The following is a 25,662-nucleotide window of genomic DNA, read 5'->3' on the forward strand; positions in this document are numbered from 1 at the left end:
CAAAGGTAGCAATAAAGAGGTGATAATGACAGCACATAGAGAGATTATAGGGAGATTAGGAGCTGTGAATGACCAACACTGAAGCCAGTGCTGTGTGACAAAATATGTGGGGGATGGGTGAAGCAGAGGCAAAATGGAAAACAGGGAAAGGGTAGCAAAGGGGGAAGAGGAGAGGAAAAAGGTGACGAGAGAGTGGGGAGCAAGAGAAAGAGAGACAATCAAGAAATAAGAGGTACCAGAAATAGTGCTCCTCTCTCAGTTTATGAAATCACCTTTGATTGGCTTCAATTTTAACCAAATACTGTACAGCAGTTAGATTGGAGTTGAAACTTATCTGCCATAGTCTGGAAAACGGAAGAACAGCAGACAACAAAAGAAAAACTGAAAGCCAATGGGTTCATTGAATGCGGGTTCGTCTCTTATTATGTGATTATGGCATGTATTAACATTTCAATACAAAGTCAATGCATGGGATGAATAGTAGATTTCCTGCTTGATCAAACTTGCCAGAAACAATGAAGTTCATGAACTCGGCTGAGTTTAGTGAAATAGGTCTACTCTTCTACATTGATGTTCATGGAGAATCTGGGCTCAGCTAGATCCGGCCATTTCCTCTGCACCTCAGCAGCTCTTAATTGTGAGCTTATTGTGGTTTGCTGTCTCTTCAAATGGTGTTCACTAACTTATAAGACCACCTGAGAATGACATCAGATACGCTTCCAATATGGCAAATGGATCTTCTGAATGGCTATTAACCTGAAATGTTAACTCTTTCTCTCTCCTCAGGCAGTGCCCTAAACTGTTAGGCCAATTCTGCGTTTCCACTTTTTGTTTCAGGTATCAGGTACCCAATGTGACTTCAAGGGTCTAATAGTGAATAATTTCTCAGCATAGAAATGTGCATCCAGTACCTGAACATTGTCCCTGTAGAATTGTGAAGGATGGGGCAATGTAAGCAACAACAGCATTTTGTTGTTTCAAAAGTTCTCTGGAGTGGAAGAATGTAACAGCATCTCAAGTAATGTAGCAACATTGCTGCATTTAATTGCGCTAAAATAAATGAGATTTAGGAGGCACTTACTCATCAAAAATAATTGTATCAGTGAGTAAAGTGAAATCAGTTCAATTACAATTCAGTTCCATTTATAGAGCATTTGTTTCGGGTTATTTTCAGATTCTATTTGCTCATCAAGTTAACCTCTACAACAATTTATTGTTATTATTCCAAGGTGATATGATTTATTTACAGCAATTCCGAAGAATAAACTTCAAGTATCACAAATCAAATCTTCACATTGACAGTGAAATGACTTAGAATCAGTGCAGTTATTCCAATTCAGTTTGAAACAGATTTTACATACTAATCTTGTAGCATTTTACTGGTTAAGTCAAGCAGTAATTCAATGTGGGCATTAGTTGCTTTCAATTATGCCATGAGGAGGAATTGTATCTTACCGACTAAGTTAGCCATTTGTTCAACCAAGCACTCATCTGCTAAAGCCCAAGGAAAGGCACCAACAAAATGCCCATGAACACCTCTGCAATACAAATAAAATATTGTTAAAATTAACATGCAACATTAGTGCAAGTTTATAATTTCACAGTGTCCCAAAACAAATATAATTACGATTGTTTTGTAGGCAAATGCCATAACCAGTTTACAAGTGCAAAAATCTAACTGTAAAACAAAAGGAATATTAGCTGTGGAAGCACATCTAAAGTTGGGTTGTTATGAATTTAGCCAGCATTGGGCTTGCTGGGTTCCAAAAAATGTCAGCATCCATACGAAACAGTGATCCTTAAAGGAATTGCTATATGCTACAAAAGACGGTGTTTACAATATGAATTATCTGGGCGAGCTTCTCTTGGTTTCACATTTCAAATGATGGACCACAGCTTGTCAATCCTTTACTCAACCCTCTCCACTAAAATCATTCCTCCCACAACTCTCCAGTCAATCTTCCTCCATCTTGTTGTGCTGAGCACTTCAGCTCCTGGATAGATTTCATCCTGATATATTTCAAAGTTCTCGTCCTTGTTTGCAGACGACACAAAGATATCTTCTTATCTATGTAAATGTATCCAGTTCTGTGACCCTCCTTTTTAGCTTGTTACCTGAGCTTCTCCAATATTCATTTTGAGAACATCCACTAATTTGAATTCCTTCCTCTTTGTTGACCAAGTCTTTTGCTCCCACAATTCCACTCTTAGACCATCCTGCCTCTCTGTCTTTTTCTTCGTTAAACATAGTTTTCTCTTTGAAAAAAAAGAAAGCTTTTTGCCATGTGGTTTAATTTCTCTTGCCAGAGATTGGTCTCAAATTTTCTTTAAAAGTGCTGCTGTTAAGTGCTTACTTTAAAGATGCCTTAAAGTTGCAAATTGTTATGATCAGTGAAAGTACCAAACAGGAAAGACTTTACAAACACAAACCATGGAGTATAGTATTCACCAAAGATTGCTTTACTTACAATTTGGCCCAGTTATCCAGTTCTTCATTTACATAAATCTTTGTTTTCTTTGGCTGCAACCCAAGGGAGTTTCCACTGAAATAAATACTGTCATCCTCTGCCTTTACCAAAGTTTGGTCAACTTGTAAAAATAAAGGAGAAATGTTAATAACAACCAAGCGGCTAGACTTGAAACATTAACTCTGCTTACTCGCTTCAGATGCTGCTACACCCTGCTGAGTTTCTGCAGCAATTTCTGATTTTGTTTAAGTACTTGTTGCCTAACACATTGGCCTACTTTCAGTATAAGCAAGCAGCAATTTATGGAGCAAATGGAGCCTACTTCTATGAATGGCTAGAGATGAATAAAAAAATGCATCTCTGTCAAAGTATTGAAGGCTGTTCCTGTTGTTGATTCATGGCGGACATAAAGAGGTCACATTTTTATTTCTATAAACATCATTCTATCCCAATCAGTCACAGTTTGTAGAACTAACATGGTGATTTGATGAGAATTTCTATTGTTCTGCTAACTATATTCCCAAAAGCACTTCACATAATTATTTAGATGAGAAAGTAATGCAAATTTACTCTGAATAATTGCCGACAATGACTGATACGAATTTACAGTGACATTTTAAAGTAGATGAGCAGGGGTCATTATGTCAGAAGACATAAAGCATACTTGAGGTTTTTAAACAGTTTGTTTCCTTCGGTAACATTGAATGACAGCATCAATTCACATAGTTGACTCTGGTAGCATGTGGAATTCTGTGGAATGAAAGAGATGCTCTAAAGAAGGAAGACTAGACCTGAGATATTAATTCTGCTTTCTCTCCACAGGTGCTGCCAGAACTGCTGAGTTTTTCCAGCAATTTCTAATCTTGGTAGAACGGCTGATTTGGCTTATCTGTCTGCCTCCGTATCATAACACCAGCACATTGGCAAATGGGAGATTGCATATTAATGAGGAGAGTTTAAGTGATAAGGAAGATGATGATGACTGATAATCCCCATTAATAGTTCTCCGTCACTAAACAGAATCTCTTCTTGACTTCCAGAACTTTGTTGGAAAACTTGGCTTTTCGGTTTTGATGTCTTGAATGGCTTTGATTTTCCTAAATTTCCTCTGATACTCTACATTGTTCTAGTCCTGGGAAATTCCATCCTGTGATCTTACTCTATTTTCCATAGTGTTTGCTCATGAACAATGCCCTATCTAATTTCAACCATGAGAGGTCTAATAATCATTCACCGCATTTGCATCCTTCAGGTCCTATATTCCAATACTTGAAAACATTTTCTTTAAAAAATCAGCATGTGGACACTCTGAACTTACACAGCTATGAGGATTGCAAACAAATGCTAGATTACAAACTACATGTATATAGTTAACATTGTTTCATTGCTTTCTTCAATTATAAATCATCATGTCAGCTAAATCAATACTGTTGTGAAATCAATATCATTAAACGTGCTTTTTGAACTGCAGTGTTGCGATATTTACCTCAATATTTCTATACATATCAATTATTCTGATATCACCAGACCTACTTGCACAATCATTTTATTTGTACCTCCCTTATATTAAAATAGGCCATAAATCGTGTTGATTGGCTTAGGGTTTCATCTTTCTTTTCCTGGTAAGAACTTTCAGTTTGTGTTCTCCATCCTCATATTTAATCACTTAACAATAGCAATTGTACAGCAAAAGATAGATGTAAACTGTTTGACCGCAATAAACCTGAGATGAAGTTACAATACCCTCTACTTGTTATCTGTGACCAGTATATCCTTGTAAACATTGAAAATATCTATTTTATAACTATTTCATTAAGAAATGCCTAAGTACAAGATCAGTCATTTTGACTTTGAGCATAAACATTCACAGAGATTTATCAACGGCAGCTTATTCAATTTCATTTTTTTCCTGCTGTCCCCTTCAGGATAGGCATACTTCACAGTTGTGTCCTTCAGCATACAACAGTCGAGAATCCAAAATAATCATGGTATCTGCCCTCTATGTCTCAAAGCACTACCAGTAAATTATGTTGATCACTAGGATGTCCAGTACGATTAATTAATATTAATCTGGATAAACTGCAGAATTGGGCTGAGAGGTGTCAAATGGAGTTCAATGCAGCTAACTATGGGGTGATGCATTTTGGGAAGGCAGAGTACTGGGTCAATGGAAAGATTCTTGGTAGTGTGGATGTGCAGAGGGATCTTGGAGTCCATGTACATAGATCCCTGGAAGTTGCCACCCAGGTGGATAGTGCTGTTAAGAAGGCACATGGTGTGTTAGGGATTGAGTTCTGGAGCCGGAATATCATGCTGCAATATACAAAACGCTGCTGCAGTCACACTTGGATTATTATGTACAGTTTTGGTTCCCATATTTTGGGAAGGATGTGGAAGCATTGGGAAAGGTGCAGAGGAGATTTAGCAGGATGTTGCTTGGTCTGGAGGGAAGGTCTTATGAGGAAAGGCTGAGAGACTTGGGTCTGTTCTCAGACCCAAGAAGAAGGCTAAGAGGGGATTTGATAGAGACATACAAGATGATGAGAGGATTAGATAGGGTCGACAGTGAAAGTCTTTTTCCTAGGACAATGACATCAGCTTGTATGAGGGGACATAACTACAAATATATATGTGATAACACGGTTTCCTCCCACAGTCACAAGATGTGCGGGTCAGGTGAATTGGCTAAGCTAAATTGCCCGTAGTGTTAGGTAAGGGGTAAATGTAGGGGTATGGGTGGGTTGCGCTTCGGCGGGTCGGTGTGGACTTGTTGGGCCGAAGGGCCTGTTTCCACACTGTAAGTCTAATCTAATCTAAAACACATTTGACATGAGTGGCCTTAAGCTAAGGCAGAGAGGAAAGTCAGTTATGTGCCTACTCCCCAAAGAACAAAGTCATTAACAAGTACTGTTGCAGATGATGAGCATTTCAACAGGGCAGACAGTAATAGGCGGTAGGTTGATATGCACCATCAAATAATTAATGGTTTTACAGGCTTGCTTTTAAAATCAGGGAACATGGAGATGATTTAAATCAAATTTGCACAGAATTATTCACAGAGGCTGAAGTTCACTTCTTCAAATACACAACTAGTAACCAATATCCAGTGCCTAATTCTTACCCTGAACCAAGTAGATTGGAGTGGGATGCACCTTCCTGCTGAGCCTTCTCTTCAGATTCTTAAACACTCAAATAACACCCAGATAAAGTTCACTTAGGGTGTCATCCTGACTAGGCTGCAATTTTCTCAGCTCCAGGCAGGGCAAATTAAACTACAGAACTGTAGAATTACAGAAACTACAGAACTGGTAAAACTGGGCAGGCTACGTTTCAGTAGAGGGAGGAGAGGAAATCCCTTGATCTGCATTAACTGGTGCATGATTGAAGATAAAGATATTGGACAGAAGGATGGTTACATTTGAAGTTAACCTTTTTAAGTAATGCCCAAAGTCCCTGAATAATGAACATGGTTGAGACTCTAATTATAGATCACCCCATGTCAAGATGCATCCTCTCAAAATCTATCTTGTCAAGTCCCCTCAGAAACTTGTATGTTTCAAAAAGAGCACTCACCCCCTTCTAAACGTCAAGTTGTATATATTAAATCTGTTCAAACTTTCAATATATATCTACTTCATTCCAAAAAAATCAAACCTGTGAACCGTTTCAGAACTGTTTCAATGACATCATTTACATAAATGATTTGGATGTGAGCATAAGAGGTACAGTTGGTAAGTTTGCAGATGACATCAAAATTGGAGGTGTAGTGGACAGCAAAGAGGGTTACCTCAGATTACAAAGGAACTTGTTCAGATGGGCCAATAAGCTGAGGTGTGGCAGATGGAGTTTAATTTAGATAAATGCCATTTCTTTATTTCCAGCAATTAATTCCACCCTAAGCAATTCATGTCTCTTCTTTCCAAAGCCTTCCACCAGCAACAAGACATAAGTCAGGAGTGCAATGGAATACTCCCCACTTGCCTGGATACACATAACTCCAACAGTCTAAGAAACTTGACACCATCCTGAACAAAGCGGCTCACTTGATTTGAACCGCATCCACAAACACGTATTCCCTCCACCACTGAAAGTAGTCTGTGCCATCTATAAGATGCATTGCAAAAATTCACCCAAGGTCCTTAGATGAAATCTTCCAAACTAACAATCACATCGGTTTAGAAGGTGAAACACTCATGGCTTTATGGAAAGAGAACCTTGTACAAAGGTCTTGACTGAATTTCCGTTATGCCTTGAAAGAATCGCACAGGTTTAATGGAGAAACCATTGGCTTGGTTAAGACTCGTTGAAACACTTTTGCAATCACAGCGATTTTTCAGACAGTGTTATCAGTGATGCTCAGCCATCTCTGTGTGAACTGTGTTAATAAACCTTTCAAGTTAATGAGTTTTGAATACTTTAGGTAAGCTAGGCTGCACTGACATTCTAACAAATGAGTCCATTACAATATGAAGGGTAAGGAATTATTCACTGTTCAAATGCAAACTCAAATCCTTAGCACCCTTGACTGAAGGAAGCTCAAAGAAGATTGACATTGCCACGGTGAACATTTCCATGCTTAAAATATTAATTGAGCTAGAAGCCATTCTCAGAATAAATTTGTGTTCCTCTCTATAACTGAAGTATAAAAGAAACTTAATGAAGCTTCTATATTGCAACTAGTTGGAAAGGATGACTTAGTAACTAGGGGACCAATCAAAGGAAAGTATATTACTTATGAGTGATTACAGGTATTGTACTTACTTCATGTTTCAACAGTTCGTACCAAATAGTCATGTACTGCAGAGTGTTTGAGTTATATGTTTTGGGTGAACCTATTTCAAATCATGATTAAGTCAGAAGTTGAATACTCCCCACTATTTCCAGCAATTCTCAAGTCAGAACCTGTGTACATTGATGCAAAAGTTCTAGACAGTACAAGTTAAAAATCTGCTCACCCAATGACATAAAACACGTTATTTTAAAATTCAAAATTCATTTTAAGCTGAACTGAAAGTCTGTTCTTTAAAATGTGTTGCTGGAAAAGCTCAGCAGGTCAGGCAGCATCAAAGGAACAGGAGAATCGACGTTCCATGCATAAGCCCTTCTTCAGGAATGAGGAGGGTGTGCCAAGCAGGCTAAGATAAAAGGTAGGGAGGAAGGACTTGGGGCTGAGAATACGATAGGTGGAAGGAGGTTAAGGTGAGGTTGATAGCAGGAGAGGGGGTGGGGGTGTAAAGGTTGGGAAGAAGATTGCAGGTCAAGAAGGCGGTGCTGAGTCTGAGGGTTGGGACTGAGATAAGGTGGGGGGAGGGAAATGAGAAAGCTGAAGAAATCTGCATTCATCCCTTGTGGTTGGAAGGTTCCTAGGCAGAAGATGAGGCGCTCGTCCTCCAGGCATCGTGTTGCCATGGTCTAGTGATGGAGGAGGCCAAGGATCTGCATTCATCCCTTGTGGTTGGAGGGTGTACCTCTGGGACACCCGCACCAACCAACCCAACCACCCCGTGGCTGAACACTTTAACTCCCCCTCACACTCTGCCAAGGACATGCAGGTCCTTGGCCAACTCACTCTGTCACTCCAACACACGCACACATATAAGTTTATGGGGTGAATTTGTTTTTGCAGAATTACATTTCATTTTGCTCAAAAACAGCATGAATCCATGTAAAACTCTGTGAAACTGTGCAGAGGGCTTGTCAGTCTGACTCAACATTGGGACACAGACAGATTTCACATCTATTGTTAGAAAAGCTGAGCTATCTTGAAAATGTAATTTAAAAGAAGTGCAGGGAATTATATATCAAAGAATATTCCTCATGTACACTTTCCTGCCCTTTCCCTGTCATCCTGATACAGGTAGACAACCTTTTATCCAAAATACCGAAATCCGAAAAGCTCCAAAGTCTGAAGGTTTTTGTGGTGAAGTATTTTTCTCATCACTAAGATTGGACGTGCAAGCAGTTAATCCCACTCCATACCCACACGACGCGTGTTACTCAGATGCGATGTGTGGGGGCACGGCTCAGCACTGGCAGGCCTCAATTTTGTTTCAGGGCCCATTTTACTGACAGTAAGTCTTATCGTTGGAAAGATTTTTAAAAAAATTCACCATCAAGCTGCCACTTATTCTGAAATTCGAAAAATTCTGAATTCTGAAAACCAGCTGGTCACGAGCATTTCGTACCCCACTGATCAAGAATCCATTTATCTCAGCCTTAAATCTACACAAGGCCTCTGCGCTCCAACTCTCTATGGCACGGAGTTGCAAAGACTCTCAACCCTCTGAGAGAACAAATTTCTCCTCATCTCAGTTTTCAATTGGGTGCCTTAATTCTGACGCTATGCCCTCTAGTTCCATACTCTCCCATGACGGAACATCTCTTCAGAATTTACTGTGAGAAACCTCTTAAGGATTCTATACATTTCAATCAGATCACACCTCAGTCTTCTAAATTCAAATAAGAAGTCTCCACCTGTTTAACATTTGCTCATAAGGCGATCCCTCCATCATGGGGATTATCCGAATGAACTGTCTCCAGTGAAATAGTTTTTTTTTCTCGAATACGGAAAGCAAAACTGCTCACAGTACTCAAGTTATAGTCTCACTAGCATCTTTAAAAACCTCCCTGCTCTTAATCTCCAAATACCTTAAAAAAAGGGTCAACGTTCCATTAGCCTACTAGATGACATGCTGCAACTGGTTTTGTGCACAAGTATCTCCAAGTCCCTTTATGTTGTAGCTTTCCAGTTTTCCTCATTTAAATGATATTATTATTTTGCTCTCCCCTCCAAAATGCACAACTTTAAGTTTTTTCACTTTATACGCCATTTTGTTATCTTTGTCCTGTAGCGGGTCCTGTTCCTGCTTTACTCCACGCTGTGTCGGTATCTGACAGGGTGGCCACCTGCGCGTGTCTCGCACCAGCTGGTTCTAGGAACCGGGGAAATCCCACACTATGGGATTCCCTCTGGGCGAGCGCTGAGTCAAAACTGCTGCAGGCTGCACAGCAAGTCTGACCCTTATATCACCCAGGTAACCCACTGCCACCAATACTCAGGCGATTCTCCCTTCCGTCAGTGATTTAATAGCCACCCCGTTGTCTACCCACTCGGGCAGTTTCCCCGGAAGAGAGAAAAGGACTGGGCTGTTTATGCCTGACCAGACCCAGTCCTGAGTGGACGGCTTCGAGGTGTCCCAGGAAAAACCCTAGATTCTCGACTCCGGAATTATGGCAAGGCCTTTTGAAACACCGTGACTTTACCAGAGGTCCGTGGTGAGGGTGCAATGGAGCAAACAAGACACAGAGCGACAGTCCAACACCATTTTATTATCAACACCCACCAGAACCCGTAAGAAAGACAAACATTAGACACTATACAGTTTACTATGACTATGGGAACAAGATGCTAACGCACACAACGTAAGGCCTTACTTTACACAAGTTAGCAATGCTTATAACTATGACAGTGGAGAACCCCCTTTCCCACAAAGCCTCAACCACTGATATGGTTCTCGGAATACGCCACGCTTCTGGGTAAGAAACTTACAGCCAGGCTTGAAATTGAGTGCCAGGGTGAACAGCAGACTTGTCCCAGCAGCCAGCGAAGAGAGAGGGAGAGAGAGATCTGTTCCAGCAGTCGGGAGAGCCCACCTTCTTTCGAGAGCCCAGGTACCTCTGCAGTTATAGTCTGGAAATGCCCCCAGGGAACTGGCAATGTCCGATGTGTTTTCCACCTCCCTACCGTGCAGGTGAAAATGACCTCCGTGGCTGTGTCCATTGTTTCATAATCTCTCCGTTTGCTAACACGGAGGTGCTAATGGCTCTCTTCTGTTCTCCTGAGCCTAGCCCAGACATCGTGACTCCAGGCTTTGTTGGCTTATCAGGCCTGCATAGTGGCCACTTCCCCCCTCCAATACACTTAGGTGTCTGGCCGATTCCTGCCAGAACACCTTGGGGGCTGGGCTCTCTTTTGTACAGGCACAGAGATAGCAGCCAGCTGAGCCTGCTGGGAAATCATGTCAAGCTTTCAGAAAAAGGTGGCTGCTTTGTCCATTTTAGCTGCTTTTCCCAGGTTCCACTGCTTGCTCCCTGCTTCTGTGTTGCCCGAAGTTGCTACAGTCCCCACTTACTTAACCTATCAATATCTCTTGCAAGCTGTTGTATCCTTCTTGTAAATTGCCTTTTCACATCTTTTTGTGTTGTCTGAAAACTTGGCTACAGTACATTCACTTCTTTCCTCAAAGTCATGAATATATATTGTGAACAGTAATTGTTATAGCACTGACTCATGTCAAACTCCACTAGTCATGGGTCAGCAAGCTGAAAAAAAATCCTGGCAGTCAGAATCACGAGGGGTGAAGAGCCAAATGTTACCAATATACCTCCCTCACTCTCTCTCACACACACACACATACACACACACCTTGATTCATTCTACCCTATTAGTTTTCCTCCTATAACGATAGAACTGCAGTTATGAAGGAAGATGAAAGTGGATGGCACAGCTGTTAGTTTTGGTGAAGGGGATTTATGTTCCAAGAAAGAGTTAACACATCTGGCAGCTGAGGTAAGAGACAGCAAGTAAGGGAAAATCGTCTAAGCAATAGTGAAAGTGGTAGAGCGGAAGCCTTGATGGGAGGTGGGTAGAATGAGCATAAGGCACCAGAGAGCAGATGGCTCTTACACTGCTGGAGTGGATTCCTCCAGACTGCTAAAAAATGTACAGACTGGGGTGGCAAACTGGAACCGGGCTGACAATGGTCTGGTCTAGATTAGAGTGGTGCTGGAAAAGCACAGCAGGTCAGGCAGCACCCGAGGAGCAGGAAAATCGACGTTTCGGGCAAAAGCCCTTTTACAGGAAACATGGTCTGGTGTCATGGTGTCCACTGCAGGAGCTGGGGAAATGTATGTTCTACCTTTATATTATTCCATCCAACAGAGCCTCCCATAAAGTGGGGCACTGATTTTCTCTTTTCAGTCATATCGAGGGTAAATGTCAGGAACCATGCAGTATAACTCTCAACTAACAGTATGTGTCCATGTGCAAAGTGGCCTATTTAAGAATGGACTAGGGATGCTAATGCATTCCAGGTTGTGCCTGCAGTCACAAATGGTTCTGGATACAGCAAGTGAGAGAATGGGACTAGAATTGAACTCGAGGGATGTCATGGGAATAGGGTTGGCAATTTATTAAGGCAGATTTGGTGATAAACTAGTGAGAACTAGGATTCCTACGATGTGGAAGCAGGCCATTTGGCCCACTAAGTTCACATTAACCCTCCAAAGATCATCCCACCAACACCTACCCCATGACCCTATTCCTGTTACCTTACATTCCCTCTAAATGTCACATCTTTATATTGTGGGTGGAAACTAGATCACCCAGAGGAAACTCAACGCAGACACAGGGAGAACATGTGAACGCCACACCAGGCTGGTGTTGAAATCTGGCCTTAGTGTTGTCCGGCAGCATGCCATCCACTGAGCCCCATGCCATTGTCAATGCTAGGTCATTTAGAATACTTAAAGCTGAGATAGCCAGACTTTTAATCAGTGAATGAAGTAAGGGTTATGGTGAAGAGGCAGAAAAATAGACTTGGAAGTAATAGAGAATGGCTTTGAATCACAGGACAGTACAGAAGGAGGCCATTCAGCCCATCAAGTCTGAAAGAACAGCTCATCGCACTCACCCACTTTTTCATTGCAGCCATAAAAATATTTTCTCTTCGATAATTATTCAGTACCATTTGAAGGTCGTGACCAAATGTACATTCACTGCACTGAGCCAATGTTTTCAAATTTTAACCATTCCCTGTATATAAAAGGCTTTCCTTATGTTACCATCTGGTTATCAGATCAGCAACCATCTCATTGAATAAGCAAACTCACAGGGCCAAATGGCCACTTCTGCTCCTACAACCACTGATTGTAAAACTCTAAAGTTTTATGTTTCGCGAATCAATATGAAATATTAGTACTATGTTGCTATTAGAACATTAGAACTTACCAAAAGAGAGGTCTTTCATTTTGGGTGTATAGAATTGGTCTCTAATATGTCGCAATTCATCTTCTTGATCCAAATGATTTGCAAGCTTCTCATCAGTAATGCTGCACCCTAGAAGGGAGGCAATAGATTCCAACCTGTGAGCTGGGGAATTGTCAGAATGTTGGTCCATGGCTGAGAAGCTGCAATCACTCTAAAAGTAGAAGAAAAGAAATGGGTTACTCACATAAAGTAAATTGCAATTTAAAATGAAATGCTCTTCGTAATTTAAAGTCATTTGCACAAAACAGAAAGTGTTCATGTCTGTCTTCAAATGGCTTTCATGGTACTCCTGTATTATTCCGAGGAAGGGTGGGCATGTCGGAATTGGATGCAAGGAAGACAAAAGGACAAGAGAACCATAAAACATTTGTAGACAGAGAAATATTTCCAGTTCATATCAGACTCAAAATTTTCACTCTGTTTCTCTCTCCACAGACAATGGAGATAAAACATTTGCAGACCTGCTGAGTTTCTCCAACATTCTATGTTTGCTATCAGTATTTAAACTTCAATTTAAAAGTTCTTGTATATTCAGTGCATATATTATGCATTTCACTTTAAATAGAAACATTGACTAGTAAGAAGATAAATTGCTAATACCAGTTTAAGCTTACTTCTACAGAAATCGTGCTAGAAGATTTAATATCATTTTTAAGTGTTGCATGAATCCCTTCACTTACACAATAATGACTGTCATACAGTTGTGGTTATGCTAGAGGCACTTGGCTCATTACAGCTGAAGAGCAAACATATCAAAATAACTGGACTCAAATATGTGAGATGTGAGTGAATATACTCAGCAGTATTATGGGTGTGGCATAAAAAAGTCCTAACAAGTATTGCAGGAATCAGGATTTCCAGTAGTTGCAGTCATAAATAGCACAAAGGAAAGTTATTGTGTTTATTGGAGGACAATCATCTCAGCCCAAGAGCTTCATTATAGCAGAGGTTCAGTGTCGTGTCCTAGGCTTAACTATCTTCAGCTGCTTCCTCAATGACCTTCCCTCCATCATAATGTCAAAAGTGGGAATGTATATTAATGATTGCTTAGTGTTTCGTACTATTTGCAACTGCTCAGTTACTGAACCAGTCTGGGTTTTCATGCATAACAACCTAAAATCAAGGCTGAGAAACAAATAATATTTGCACCCAACAGGTGCTAGCCAATTACTATGTCCAGCAAGAGAGAATGTCTCCTTGGTATCGCCATTGCTGAATCCCCTGCTTTGAACATTCCAGGGGTTGCTTTCAGACAGAAATTGAATAGGATCTTCCATTGAAATACTGCAGCTTCAACAGCAGGTCAGGTATTGGAAATTCTGCAGCTGCTAACTCATTTTCTAACTCTCCAAGTATGTCCATCATTCATTAGGCACAAGTAAGGAATGTGGTCTAATTTTCTCCACTTCCTGGATTATTGTGGCTCTAGAAGTAACAACTAAAGAGGTTTGACACATAAAAACAAGTGAACAGAAGAAATAGGAGTAGATACAGACCACTCAGCCATGCAAGACTGCTTTACCTTTCTGTAAGGTCATGGTTGATGTGCCCCTGGCCTTACCTCCTCTTTTGAGCCAATCCTCATTGCCCTCAATTCCTCAATCTTATTAAAATCGACCAAGCTCTTCTTTAGATACTTCTCGTCATCTAACCTCCACAACTTTTTGCAGTCAGGAATTCCAGACATTCTTTATCCTCTGGGAGAACAAATTCCACTCCATCTCAATTTTAAATGAGTGCATCATTATTTCAAGACTCCCCCACTAACGAAAACATCTTCTCAACATTTACTTTATCAAGCACATTCAGAATCAAAGAATATTAGATCATTGGTTTACAGAGCAGTGTGATGCCAACAGCGTGGGTTCAATTTACATCATTGGTTTGAGATTACCACAAAGGACTCTCCTTCTCAACCTCTTCCCTCGCCTGTCTGGTGGCCCTCAGGTTAAGTCACCACCAGTCATTTCTCTCTGTAATAAGAGAGCAGCACCTATGGTCCGGTAAGACTATGATGACACAGCAACAAAGGCTGAACCTGTTTAGATATTCTCAATAATACAATCCCTTCATCCCAGGAAATGGCCTACAGAACCTCTGTTAAACTCCCTTCAGTACCAATATATCCTTTCATAAATAGAGAATGCAACTGGACACAATACACCCAGATGGGGCTTCCCCAATATCCTTTAAAGTTGAATCAAGACTTTGTTAGTTTTAAATGCCAACCCCATAATAATCAAGTCCCTAATTCTATTTGCTTTCTTGATTACTTGCTTTTTTTAATGTTTCATGCGCAACACCTAGATTCCTCTGTGTTACAATTTTCTGAGTTACTCTTCATTTAAGTGATAGTCTGACTTTGATTCTTCCAATCAGTCAGGGTTAAATGTATGGAAATGGGTCTGGGTGGGTTAATCTTTGAGAGTCAATGTGAACTTGTTGGACCAAATGGCTTGTTAACACACTGTAGGGAATCTGATCTCAAAAAAAATCAAATACCAAAGTGCATGACCTCACACTTTCCAAAATTAAACTGTAACTGCCAAGATTTTGTCCACTTATTCATCCTATGTGTATCTTCTTGCAGATTTCTTATGTTCTCACCATAATATATGCCCTCCTACATATTTTTGTACCTTCATAAAATTTGAATACTGAATACTCTTCCTTCTCCAAGACATTAATAAAGATAGTTAATAATTGAAGATCTTGGATTAATCTTTGTGGCAGTTATGCCTTTCCAGTTTGAAAAAGGCCCATTAATCCTGACTCTCTATCTTCAGTGTGTTAACAAAGCCTCAAATCATGCTGTACATCATCCTCAGTAAAGTGAGCTTCTATCATATGCAATAATCTTTTAATGTGGCAATTTATATCAACTGGAGTAGATTAGGATTATTTTCATTAGAAAGATGGAGGTTGGCAGGGTCTACAAAATCATGAGAGGTGTAGACAGAGTGGATAGCAATAAGCTTTTTCCCCAGAGTGGGGGACCGAATTCTAGGTGTCACGAGTTCAAGGTGAGAGGGGAGAAGTTTAAAGGAGAGATGTATGGAAAGTTCTTTATGCAAAGGGTGGTGGGTGCCTGGAATGCATTGCCAGTGGAGGTGTAGAGGTGGGCATGATAACATCATTTAAGATGTATCCAGACAGACACATGAATAGGCAGGGAGCAGAGCAATACAAATCCTTAGAAAATAGACGACAGATTTAGGTAGAGGCTCTGGATCTGCACAGGGCCTGTTCCTGTGCTGTAATTTTCTTTGCTCTTTATTCATATCAAAAGTCTTCTGGAAATCCAAATACACAATATCTATGGGTTTCCGTTTATCATTCCTGTTTCACCAACCCTCAAAGACTTCTAGCAAATTTGTCAAACAATATCTCTTCTTCAAAAAACCATGTTCACTCTCTAATGTCAAGCTTTTCTAAATGTCCTGCTATGTTTTCTTAAGAATGGACTCCATCATTTTCCAACAACAGACGCTATATTAATTGGCCTATATTTTTCTACTTCCCATCTCTCTCCTTTCTTTAACAGGGGTGACACATTGGGAAGCTGGAATTCTAGAATATTTCAACCAATGCCTTCACTGTCTCTGCAACCACCTCCTTTAAAATTCTTGTATGCAGTCCCTCTGCTCCTGGCCATTTGTTTGCCTTTAGGTTAACTTGATTGTCAACAGCTGGCTTTTAGCTTTGGGATGTTTTTAGTATCCTCCACTGAAAACTGATGTAAAATATTATTTGAAAATAATCTGCCATTTCCCTGCTCTCTATTATGGATTCCTAGTTGTATCCTTCAAGGTCCCATATTAACTGTAGCTATGACTGTGCTGATTGTTTCTATATTTCTTGTCAGATTACTTTCACAATCAATATCCTTTTTTTATTCTCTTTTTAGTGATCCTCTGCTGGCTCCTCAAACAATTGCCAATCCTCTGATCTACCATTAGTTTTTACCACTTGGTATTGCTTAGTTTTTAATTTAATATGCTCCTTGATTTCTTTTGTTAACCACATTCTTCTCATCGAATCCTTCTTTTTCATCAGAATTTTTGTTTTACTGAACATTGTGAAACATCTGCTTAAATATCTGTCACTGCACATCTACTGACCTCCCTTCAGTCTATTTCCCGAGCTCACTTTATATTAATCTTTCATTATATCTCTGTTATGTCCTTATTTAAATGGAGAGCACTAGTTTAAGATTAGAGTTGTTCTCCCTCAAATTGAATTTGATATTCTACCATCTTGCTATTGCTATCCCCGAGAGGATCGTTAGCTATGAGATCTCTTGTTAATTCTGCCTCATTGTACATTGCTTAGATCCAAAATAGCCAATTTCTGGATGAGTTATTTAATGTAGGGCTGGAAGAAATAATCGTTGATGCACTCAACAAATTTCTCTTTCATGTTACACTTGCCCAACAGAATTGTCTCGTCAATATGCAGAGTAAAACCACCCATGACAATTATAGTCCCTTTCAAAGACACAGAAATCAACACACAGCAGTAGCAAGTAATCAGGAAAGCTAAAGGCGTGTTGACTGTTATCTCATAGGGTTTGCAGTGTAAGAGAGGGAATTCTTACTGCAAACCTTACAAGGTGCTGGTGAAACCATATAGAGTCATAGAGATGTACTGCATAGAAACAGATCCTTTGGTCCAACTTGTCCATGCCGACCAGATATCCCAACCTAATCTCGTCCCATTTGGCAGCACTTGGCCCATATCCATCTCAACCCTTCCGATTCATATACCCATTCAGATGACTTTCAAATTTTGTACTATACCATCCTCCACCACTTCCTTTGGCAGCTCATTCCATATACCCATCACCCTCTGTGTGAAAAAGTTGTCCGTTAGGTCCCTTTTATATCTTTTCCCTCTCACCCTAAGCCTATGCCTTCTGGTTCTTATCTCCCCCAGAGAAAATACCTTGTCTATTTATCCTATCCATGCCCCTCATGATTTTATAAACCTCTATAAGGTCACCCATGAGACTCTCTTCTCCGGAGAATACAGCCCCAGCCTATTCGGCCTCTCCCTCTCGCTCAAATCCTTCGACCTTGGCAACATCCTGTAAATTATTTCTGAACCCTTGCAAATTTCACAACAACCTTCCAATAGGAAGGAGACCAGAATTGCACACAATATTCCAAAAGTGCCCTAAACAATGTCCTGTACAGCCGCCATGACCTCCAAACTCCTATACTCAATGTTGTGAACAATAAAAGAAAGCATACCAAACACCTTCTTCACTATCCTGTCTATCTGTGACTCTACTTTCAAGGAGCTATGAACCCTGCACTCCAATATCTCTTTGTTCAGCAACACTCCCTAGGACCTTACCATTAAGTATAAAAGTCCTGCTCTGATTAGATTTCCAAAAAGCAGCACCTCACATGTACCTAAATTAAACTCCATCTGCCACTCCTCAGCCCATTGGCCCATCTGATCAAGATGTTGTTGTACTTTAAGGTAACCTTCTTCATTGTCCACTGCACTTCTAATTTTGGTGTCAACTGCAAACTTACTAACTGTAGCTCCTATGTTCACATCAAATCATTTATATAAATAACAAAAAGTAGTGGACTCAGCACTAATCTGGTGGCAGCTGCAAATGTGTTGCTGGTCAAAGCACAGCAGGCCAGGCAGCATCTCAGGAATAGAGAATTCGACGTTTCGAGCATAAGCCCTTCATCAGGAATAAGAGAGAGAGAGAGCCAAGCAGGCTAAGATAAAGGGTAGGGAGGAGGGACTGGGGGAGGGGCGATGGAGGTGGGATAGGTGGAAGGAGGTCAAGGTGAGGGTGATAGGCCGGAGTGGGGTGGGGGCGGAGAGGTCAGGAAGAGGATTGCAGGTACCTCCTATCACCCTCACCTTGACCTCCTTCCACCTATCCCACCTCCATCGCCCCTCCCTCTGGTCCCTCCTCCCTACCCTTTATCTTAGCCTGCTTGGCTCTCTCTCTCTCTTATTCCTGATGAAGGGCTTATGCTCGAAACGTCGAATTCTCTATTCCTGAGATGCTGCCTGGCCTGCTGTGCTTTGACCAGCAACACATTTGCAGCTGTGATCTCCAGCATCTGCAGACCTCATTTTTTACTAATCTGGTGGCACACCAGTGGTCACAGGCCTCCAGTCTGAAAAGCAAACCTCTACCACCACTCTCTGTCTTCTATCTTTGAGCCAGTTCTGTATCCAAATGGCTAGATCTCACTGTATTCCATGCGATCTAACCTTACTAATCAGTTTACCATGAAGAACCTTGTCAAATACCTTACTGACATCCATGTTGATCAAGTCTACTAATCTGCCTTCATCAATCCTGTTTGTTACTTCTTTGAAAAACTCAATTAAGTTCATGAGACATGACTTCCCATGCACAAAGCCATGCTGACTATCCCTAATCAGTCCTTGCCTTTCCAAATACTTGTAAATCCTATCCCTCAGGATTCCCTCCAACAACTTGCCCACCACCAATGTCAGGCTCACCGATTTATAGTTCCCTGGCTTTTCCTTACAACCTTTCTTAAATAGTGGCACCACGTTAGCCAACCTCCAGTTTTCTGGCACCTCAGCTGTGACTATCAATGATATAAATATCTCAGCAAGGGGCCTAGAAATCACTTCCCTAACTTCCCCAGAGTTCTAAGGCACACCTGATCAGGTCATAGAGTCAGAGAGTCCTCGAGATGTACGGCACGGAAACAGACCCTTCAGTCCAATCTGTCCACGCCAACCAGGTATCCCAACCTAATCTAGTACCACTTGCCAGCACCCAGCCCATATCCCTCCAGACCCTTCCTATTTAGATAACCATCCAGAAGCCTTTTCAATATTGCAATTGTACCAGCCTCCACCACTTCCTCTGGCAGCTCATTCCATACACGCACCACCGTCTGTGTGAAAATGTTGTCCCTTAGGTCTCTTTTATTTCTTTCCCTCTCAGTCTAAACCTATGCCCTCTAGTTCTGGATCTCCCCATCTCAGGGAAAAGACATTGTCTATTTATCCTTTCCATGCCCCTCATGATTTTATAAACTTCTATAAGGTCAACCCTCAGCCTCCGAAGTTCTAGCAAAAATAGCCCCAGGCCTATTCAACCTCTTCCTATAGCTCAAATCCTCCAACCCTGGCAACATCCTTGTAAATATTTTCTGAACCCTTTCAAGTTTCACAAATCCTTCCTGGGGACGTATCCACTTTATCCATTTTAAGACATTCAGCACATCCTCCTATGTAATATGAACATTTTTCAAAATGTCACCAACTATTTACCCACATCCTATTTTTTCAATGTCCTTTTCCACAGTAAATACTGACACAAAACACCCATCTCCTGCAGCTCCACACATAGACCACCTTGCTGATTTTTGAGGGACCTATTCTCTCCCTAGTTACCCTTTTGTCTTTCATGTATTTATAAAAACCCTTTGGATTCTCCTTAACACTATTTGCCAAAGCTATCTCATGTCTCATTTTTCCCCTTTTGATTTCCCCCTTAGGTATCCTCCTACTACCTTTATACTCTTCTAAGGATTCACTCGATCTATCCTGTCTATATCTGACATATGTTTCCTTCTTTTTATTAACCAATATCTCAATTTCTCTCATCATCCAAGTATTCAATATACTTACCAGCCTTTCCTCTCACCCTAACAGGAATGTACTTTCTCCGGATTCTCGTTATCTCACTTCTGAAGACTTCAATTTTCCAATCATCCCTTTACCAACATCTGCCATCAATCAGCTTTTGAAAGTTCTTGCCTAATGCTGTCAAAATTAACCTTCTTCTAATTTAGAACTTCAACTTTTAGATATGGTATATCCTTTTCCATCACTATTTTAAATCTAATAGAATTATGGTCATTGGCCCCAAAGTGCTCCCCCACTGATACCTCAGTCACCTGCCCTGCCTTATTTCTCAAGAGTAGGTCAGGTTTTGTGCCTTCTCTAGTAAGTACATCCACATACTGAATCAGAACATTTTCTTGTACACACTTAACAAATTCCTCTCCATCTAAACCCTTAACACTATGGCAGTCTCAGTCTACGTTTGGAGAGTCAAAATCCTCTACTATAACTATCTTATTATTCTTAATGATAACTGAAATCTCCTTACACCATCTGGAGTACTGTGAGAAATTTTGGCTCCCTTATCAAACAAAAGTTCGTTATTGGAGACAGTTCAGAGAAGGTCTACTGGAATGATTCCCAGCATGGAAAGGTTGCCCTTTGAGCAAAGATTAAACCAAATGGGACTCTATTCACTAGAGTTCAGAAGAATGAGAGGAGATCTCATTGAAGCTTCTAGGTTTCTTAAAGGTTTAACAGAATAAATGCTGAGACGATGTTTCTTCTCCTGTGAGAGGGACTAGTCTCAGAATTAAGGGATGCCAATTTAAAAGTGAGATGTGAAGGAAGGTCTTTTTTCAGAGAGTGCGAGTCTTTGGAACCCCTTACTACTGAGAGCTGTGGGGACATAGTCCTTGTGTGCAGTTAATGCTGAAATGGATAGATTCTTGATCAGTAGGGGAATAAAGGGTTACAAGGAAAGGGCATGAAAGTGGACATGAGTCACATTGGATCATCCATCCTATTGAATGGTAGAGCAGGTTTAAGGTGTTATGATGCCTGCCCCTCTTCCACTTCATATGATTTCATGGACCAATGTTGTCAAAGTTGCTTGGTTTATCCATCAACTTCTGCTTTTGTTTGTTTCAGATCTACACCTTCCACAGTTCTTTGTTTTATTTTACCGGTACCTGTAGGTACGTGTTGAGGTAGCGCATGAAGATCTGGTGCCTTTCCTCGGCCACACTTTTGACACATATAACCAACTGACAAAACATTGACCTTCCTTATCGAGGGCTCATATATTGCCAAACACCAAGCACTCAAGTAAATGAATTTCTGGGGTAGACAACTGCACATCTACGAGAGACCTTACTTTTCAGATATATACGACATAGTGAAAGCTCATTGTCATTGGCAGCCTTTTGAGTTGATAAAGGACATTGGAGAAGAAACTTGGGTTTTAACCATGGGTCTTCATGTGATTGAAAAGGTTGATTGTTGACTCGCAGGTCTTTGGGCCTATGGGGCAGGATATTCCAGTCGGTAAAGGTGTTCGACGTACAAGCTTTGTTCTTTCTTTGCTTCTCTGTACTGCTTAGCCTCCCCATTGAGGCACTGCGACTGAGAGGCTAATAGAGCTAGATGGACATGTTTTTGCCATTTTTAATAATTTGTAGCAAGGTCTCTAGCAAAGCAGTTGTGTTTCGAGGAGATCTTCAGAGTATAAAGACACACAAAAGCATGCAATCAATGGTAACCTGAAATGTTAATAATCTATTTGTGATAATAAAACATAGAAATAGTTGACAGGAAGGCAATTTCCCCCAGTTGGAAGGATCAATGACCAGGGGTGTCGATTTAAGATAAGAGGCAGGAGGTTAAGTTGGAACATAAGGAAAAAGAAAATTCAACTAGAGGGTAGTGGTACCACTGCCTGCAAGGGTCAGAGAGGCAGAAGCCTTCATGACATTGAAAAAGTGTTTAAATGCATACTTATGTGATAAGCCATGGAAAGATATGGGCCTAGTGCTGGCAAATGGGATTAGAATAGTTCGGTGAATGTTTTTGACTGGCATAGACACAATGGGCCGAAAAGCATTTATCTGTGCTGTAGATGTCGATGACTTTAAGCCTCCAAGACTGACATGCTTTCTTTATTTCTGGATTTGTACTTACTTCTACAGTGATGCAATTTTTCAGAGGCCTACAGATGATTCCGACTTATGATTTCTCATTCCTTATTTCCATCGAAACTGATTCCATGTCACAATCGATTATACCTGTTAGACTACTCACCCCACACCAATACTACTATCAATAATAACATTTCTTAAAAATGTGTTGCTGGAAAAGCATATGCCCGAAACGTCGATTCTCCTGTTCCTTTGATGCTGCCTGACCTGCTGCACTTTTCCAGCAACACATTTTTAAGCTCTGATCTCCAGCATCTGCAGTCCTCGAATTCTCCTAATAATAACATTTCCCCATCCTCAATCCAGAGTGTTCAATACCTTTTGAATATTTACGTTCTAATCTTGGTTACACTCCAATCACATCTCCACACTACTTATTTGTGCCATTAACTCATCCTTTGTGTTAAAAATATTGTGTGCTTTCAGATAAAGAGCCTTAATTTTGACTTTTTACCATTATCACTAGCTTTGGTTGTATTTTCTGCTGCACTATTCTGCTTATATTTTCTGACCCTTCCCGTCACACTTTGGTTATCATTCACCTCTTTACTATCCAACAGCTTTGTTCTCTCATTTCTTACTATTTTCATAAAACTTCCTTCAAATAAACCCTCAATAACTCATTTAAAACCCTATCTAAAACCAAAGTCAAATGATTTACCAGGGCGCTGGCCCCAGCATGGCTCAAATGGAACCCACTGAAATGGAACAGCTGTTCCTTTCACTAGTATAGGTGCCATGTCCCATAAATTGGAGTATATTTGTGCTAAACCAATGTTTGAGCCTCACCTTCACCTCTCTAACCACACTCTCCAGAAATATGAACATAGCTCAAGTCGTCATCCTGAGATTGTAGTTCTAATTTTACAATTTAGCCCTGACCTATGTTGTTAGTACTTATGGGAACCATTACAGCTGGATCCTCGTTCTTCTCCAAATTAGTTTCCAGCCGAGAAGAGATGTCCTGTATCTTGGCATCAGATAGGCAACACAGTCTTCAGGACATTCAATCTTTGCTGCAATGTCTATTTCCCATAACAGTGCTATGTCCCTTTAATATTATAATTCTCTTGTCTCCTCAACTTGAATGGCAATTTATACCATGGTGCTTTAGTCAAATCACTCATCCTTCCAGTGATAGGTCAGAATGAGCTCTGATTAATTCAAACCTTATTGCAGTCTGTGCCTTGATTAACATCAGGAACAGTGGCTGAAGCTCCTATAACTCTGAATTCTAGATCCCAATACGTATCAAGAGTGTGGTGCTGTAGAAACACAATAAGCCAGGCAGCATCGAAGGAGCAGGAGAATCAACGTTCATTGCGAAAATTCATTTCTCCTGCTCCTCAGATGCTGCCTGGCCTGCTGTGCTTCTCCAATGCCACCCTCTTGACTCTGATCTCCAGCAACTGCAGTCCTCACTTTCTCCATCCCAATACTTGTGTCATCACTGTTGTGTTCCTTGTTCTTGAACACAAACCAAACTAACATTTGATTAGATTAGATTACTTACAGTGTGGAAACAGGCCCTTTGGCCCAACAAGTCCACACTGACCATCCAAAGGGCAACTGACCCAGACCCATTTCCTACATTTACCCCTTCACCTAACACTATGGGCAATTTAGCTTGGCCAATTCACCTAACCTGCATATTTTTGGGTTGTGGGAGGAAGGTTGAAAAGGTGATTTTTCTAACTGTACTGTTCAGATGTAATATTGTCTCCTGTCATTAACTTATTAACCAATCAAAAGCAGCACAGATGAAATAACGACCAATCATCCACCTGTTTTTCTGTAATATGAAAAGTCAGTTTGCTGCCAGTTTGTCTCTCCTGTCATTATTGCCCTTCCAACATAGTCTTCTAACACAGCTCTCTCAGTCTGCTTCACCATGGTGCTGACCAGTCTCAAACACCACCCAGCCTGCTTCACAGTGACACTGACATGTTACACACCTGTCCCAGCTCATTTCTCTTTTATACAATTTTAATAATATGCTTATTCATTTAAAAATCCGAACATACATACATAGTCACTAGAACAGTTTGATTCTGCACAGTCTTTACATACAGAAAACAGACAACCCCAAGGTATTTCTTACTTATGCAAAACTATTGCGTGCATTTGACACACCGACAGGGTCCAATAACTGAATGGAGTCACATTGCACTTCAGCAGAAAGACCCCATAAATGATGGTCTTTCTCTACTGTACTTTAGCAGCAGTTATCCAAAGCTGTAGTGCGTCTCTCAACACGTAGTCTAGGACCTTGGAATGTGCCAGCCTGCAACACTCAGTCGAGGTCAACTCTTTGCACTGAAAAACCAATAAGTTTCAGGCATTAAGAAAGAGTGTCTTTCTCCGAGTTGATGTTCTTCCAGGTGCAGCTGTTATTTGTCTCAGTGTGCATCCCAAGGAACAGACCATAGAGCATGGTCCTACATCACAGAGCCATTTGGGGTGAACTTCAACAAAAATCACTGCATCTCTCTCCAGACTTCCTTTGCAAAGACACATTCCAGAAGGAGACGGATGACAGTCTCTAACATCTGCAACTGTTTTGAGTGCAGCATGCAGTAGTGTGGAGGGTCCGGACAAAAATGAAGAATCTGAAACGTAGCACCCTTCTAACCCTCAGCCAAGCAATGTTTTGGTGCTTGTTGAAAAGTTCTGGTGAAGAGACATTCTACCAACTGACTTTGAAAGTCTGCTCAAGAAACAAAGGATCCATCCTCTCCTTTTGCCACAGGATTGCGAGGACGTTATATGATGGAATTGTTGTCAAATGTGTTTTTATTCGCAAATTTCTCTATGAAGGCAGGTGATATGGAATGGTCCAATTATTTAGAGTGTTCTGAGATGCTAAGGCAAGTCCCATCCTTTGCAACATTGAGGACAGGTAGATCCTATGTACATAGTGAGGGTCTATGCACACTTGATACAGCCACACAAAAAGGTGGCCTTCAGGATAAGGGTGGCATTGAGTAAATTCTTCCCTCTCTTATCCAGGTCTTGGTGCATAGTATTCCAACAGACCTGGTCCATCTTAGACCTCCAGATGAAGTGAAAGCTGGCTCAGGTGACTGCAACGGCCCAGGTTTTGGGAATGGGTCAGACCTGGGCCAGCCACAAACAGAGAGAGAGTGCCCCACACTTGATGACTAGGTTTTTACCAAAATGGAGAGGGAGCATTGCTTTCAAAAGCCCAGTTCCTGCCTCACCTTGACAACAAGATCCTCCCAAGTTTGTGTGCAAGCCCCAACCCTTCTAAGCCATATTCCTAGCACCTTCATGTAATCTGTCCCCACCATGAAGAGAATAAAAGATTGTTCAACCCATTTTCCAGAGAAGATGGCCTTGCTCT

At 40.9% G+C, this 25,662-nt stretch overlaps 1 protein-coding gene across 1 annotated transcript in view; it reads right to left on the bottom strand.

Moving 5' to 3' along the window:
- kynu (kynureninase) overlaps nucleotides 1–14,203 on the bottom strand; it is a 141,383-nt gene extending 127,180 nt beyond the window's left edge. Inside the window, exons 1-4 of the mRNA XM_060827739.1 lie at nucleotides 14,078–14,203; nucleotides 12,478–12,667; nucleotides 2,469–2,589; nucleotides 1,456–1,538 (exon numbers count right to left, since the gene is read on the bottom strand). Of these exons, the coding sequence (XP_060683722.1) occupies nucleotides 1,456–1,538; nucleotides 2,469–2,589; nucleotides 12,478–12,667; nucleotides 14,078–14,203 (520 nt within the window). The remainder of the gene's footprint in view (nucleotides 1–1,455; nucleotides 1,539–2,468; nucleotides 2,590–12,477; nucleotides 12,668–14,077) is intronic.
- Between the last annotated feature and the right edge of the window lie 11,459 nt (nucleotides 14,204–25,662).

This window comes from Hemiscyllium ocellatum, chromosome 7 (genome assembly GCF_020745735.1).
Source record: "Hemiscyllium ocellatum isolate sHemOce1 chromosome 7, sHemOce1.pat.X.cur, whole genome shotgun sequence".
Lineage (NCBI taxonomy): Eukaryota > Metazoa > Chordata > Chondrichthyes > Orectolobiformes > Hemiscylliidae > Hemiscyllium > Hemiscyllium ocellatum.